The sequence below is a fragment of the Carassius carassius genome, chromosome 18 (assembly GCF_963082965.1).
Source record: "Carassius carassius chromosome 18, fCarCar2.1, whole genome shotgun sequence".
NCBI classification, from domain to species: Eukaryota; Metazoa; Chordata; class Actinopteri; order Cypriniformes; family Cyprinidae; genus Carassius; species Carassius carassius.
In genome coordinates this window covers 24,298,486-24,301,780 of record NC_081772.1, presented here as the reverse complement: position 1 = coordinate 24,301,780, position 3,295 = coordinate 24,298,486, and the positions used below count along the sequence as shown (strand labels likewise).

The 3,295-nt window shown below is 38.9% G+C and overlaps 1 protein-coding gene across 1 annotated transcript in view; it reads left to right on the top strand.

Moving 5' to 3' along the window:
- Positions 1 to 326: 326 nt before the first annotated feature.
- The window catches only part of LOC132092723 (C-type lectin domain family 11 member A-like), a 4,595-nt gene continuing 1,626 nt past the window's right edge, over positions 327 to 3,295 (top strand). The window contains exons 1-3 of the mRNA XM_059499079.1: positions 327 to 775; positions 1,610 to 1,721; positions 2,123 to 2,314. Of these exons, the coding sequence (XP_059355062.1) occupies positions 665 to 775; positions 1,610 to 1,721; positions 2,123 to 2,314 (415 nt within the window). The 5' untranslated portion in view covers positions 327 to 664. The remainder of the gene's footprint in view (positions 776 to 1,609; positions 1,722 to 2,122; positions 2,315 to 3,295) is intronic.

The following is a 3,295-nucleotide window of genomic DNA, read 5'->3' as shown; positions in this document are numbered from 1 at the left end:
ATTCTTTTTTTTGGCAAAAATCCTTTCTGAGTTCCAAGTCCCTTCCAATGTCTCCTCCAGAGGAAGTGAGAAAGAAAGAGAGAAGTGTCCGGTTTAGAGGACGAGAAATCCAAATTCCTTCCATGTGTGGAGACAGGACTCAGCTGGTAATGAGACGTTCATCATTTTCCTGTCATTCGGCCAATATTGACTTCCGAAGAACAGCATGCTCCCAATGGATAAAAGCATTAAAAAAAAAAAAATCAATCTTGGGCAAAAAAATTAATATCCGTTTAAATGTTTATGAAAGAGCTGTGTCAGTAAAACTGCTATGTTAGCACAAAGAATTGAAGTGGGATGATAAAAAAAAACTCAGAAAGATGAAGCAGCTGAAAGAAAGAAAACAGAAGGAGGGAGAGAAAGAAAGAAAGAAAAAATAATTTTTCAGACAAGGTGAAAGGAGGAGGAAAAGTGTCCGACAGCTGCGGAAAGAGGGAGGAGGCTAAAACAAATCAGAGCTGTATAGAGGTGAACAATAGAGCGAGAGTAGGTTGAAAGCAATGTAAAAGGAGGAGAGAAGGTTGCTATTTGAGTGAACATCAGGAGCTGTGTATATATACAATAAAACGGAGAGCTGGCTGAAAAGAAGAAAGGGATTTATGAAGTGAAGTGATTTCAAGTGGAGATGAGTCTAACAGTGATTCTGGCAGCTGTAGTGGGCTTCACCGCTCTGTCTTCTTGTTACTCTGGCGAGAACACCACAAGACTGGCCATAACAACAGCTGATCTGTCTCAGGTTATGATTCTACATTTACTTTAAGGGAAATTATCCAATTATCTGCTTCATATAAATTAATAATGATTTCCTTTAAAAACCTACCATGATGCTAATTGAATGGTATTCGTTTAAGTGCCTTAGAGTATTATGTAAATACCTTGAAATACATCAAAGTACCAGGGTATTACCATATGATGCCATCACTGTACAATGATGCTACTATGAACACTATGGTTTTCTACTTGGGTTTACTGTATTGCTTTGGAATGATGAAACTAGTACAACATGCATCTGTATTTATAAAGTGGGAACAAATGTCAAGGGCATTCATTTTCGGGTAGCTAGAAAACATTTGGTACCTGGCCATGACATCCAGTGTGATTGTGCATGTGTATTCTGTATCGGGCAAAGGCTGGAATACTATATGCAACTTTTAAAATCTAAACAGTTTTCAAACCACCATATATTTGGTTGTAAATGGTTAAAGAGAAAAACTGGGCATCATACACTTTATAACTAAGGGTCACACAAACCCACACAGAAATATGCGGCTAGTTGCTAGGGGACCAATGACAAACATAAACATAATTTGTTCTACAACTGGCTCAAATTATTAAACATGTTATGATATGTTATGATATCCTGCCACTGAATGGATTCATAGTCTGTAGCTAAAATTTTTTTTAAGTCTGTGGTCATCATATACTAAGCAATTTTCTATGATTGCTCAAAACTACTCAACTAGTGGTGACTAAATGTAAATTGGGTCAAAAGCATGGGCAAAGGTTGTGTAGTGCATTCCAGCTTTAAGTCTGGTTTTGATGGTGGTTTTGTTGTCGCTTCATTTTCTAGGTCAGAGTGTTCAATGAGGAGATGGTTAGAGGGCGAGGGGACACACCAGACATCATAGAACCTGAACCCACCGCTGCTGTCTCTGAAATGGAGAGCACTTACAACTACATCTGTGCGTTAACCAAACACTCACTTCACTTACACATGTCTGTTTGAAGTGCCAGAAATGCAAGCCAAAACGAATACAACGGAATGTATATTTGCATATATTCTACTTGCAATAACAGCCCTTGTCTTTACATGCACAAATGATGGTGTTGTTTTTCCTTTGTGTACTCTGGGTATGCATATTACATTATGCAACTTACGTGTTTTGATGAACTCACTAAGACTCTTAAGAAACTGCTATTGAAGGCTCTTTAAGAATCTAGACAGTCTATATCTTCAGCTACCTTGTTAACCCCTTCCCCCTCCACAACACAGTTTCTTAATATTCTGTTCATTCACTGGTATGCAGCATAGCTGACTAATGAAAGACTTGATTCACATTTGTCTATTTATACATTTTTGCAGTGTCTAGACTGGCAGCGATGGATCAGGCTATCCACAGGCTTAATGTGGGACATTACACATTGGACATTAAAGTTACACAACTGTTGGAAAGAATGTCTCGACTTGAGAATAGATTAGGCGACACTGAGGATGCCATTCAAGAAGTCTCGTCCTTCTGCAAGGACAATCGCAAAGAGATTGGACGACTAGAGGGTTAGTGGGTTCCCTACTGTCTTTTTTACCTTCGGCTCATAGTTGTGGGCTATAAAGGGCATTGTAGTCATTAGTGGAAAATCTATTTGTGCTTAAAGAATCCATGTTTTAAATACTAAGGAGCTTACCAGCTATAAAGTAAGTTGGTAACAGTTTATTTTAAGGGCAGTATCTCAAGTTAAACCCACTGTTCACGATGACCCAGTCCATGAAGATATTTGGCACCAAGGCAAGACAAGTGAGGTTAGCACCCTTTGTTGGACCTGGAACAATGTCTTCTGTAGTCAAGTTATAGTCATAAATCCATCCCATCCCTTATACTAGTCTCGTGGAGCCAGACCATTGCTTAACGACATAAGGTTTGGGCTCTATAGCCATTGAAATTGCCAATGATGGCTTACTTAATCAGGAAGAGGTCATCTGAAAAGTCAACAGTTGTTTTGTTCAACATCATGTTTAGGGGCGTGTTACATTTTGTATATTTACCTGAATATGCCACAGATATTTCCTTCTCAGTAAGGTAATTCAGCGGACATCCTTCTTATCAAATGAACCATTAATCGGTTGCTTCTCTGAAGCACTCATTGCTGTAGTTCTGTGTAACGGAGACCAGCTGGTAAAGCTGTAAAGGTAAACCTCACTCCCCTAATCTCAAGAGGTGCACAATGATGCTAGAGGCTGCAGTCTTTAGCGTCCTTGTTAGCACCCACTTTCAATGACTGAAACGCCAGATCAAGTGGAGTGGAACAAGAGGGGTTACACCCAGAACTTAACACAGATTTTGTTTCCTGGTGAACTGTTAAAGCTCATGGAAAACTAGGCTCTTGGAAAACCTGTAGAAATTAGCCAGATTAGGTTTTTAGACTTTTCAGATTAGACTTTTGGCTCCACATAAGTGTTTCCAGTGTTTTTGCTATATACAGTGCATTCGGAAAATTAGTTTTTTTTTTTTCAATTTTGTTACGTTGCAGCCTGATACTA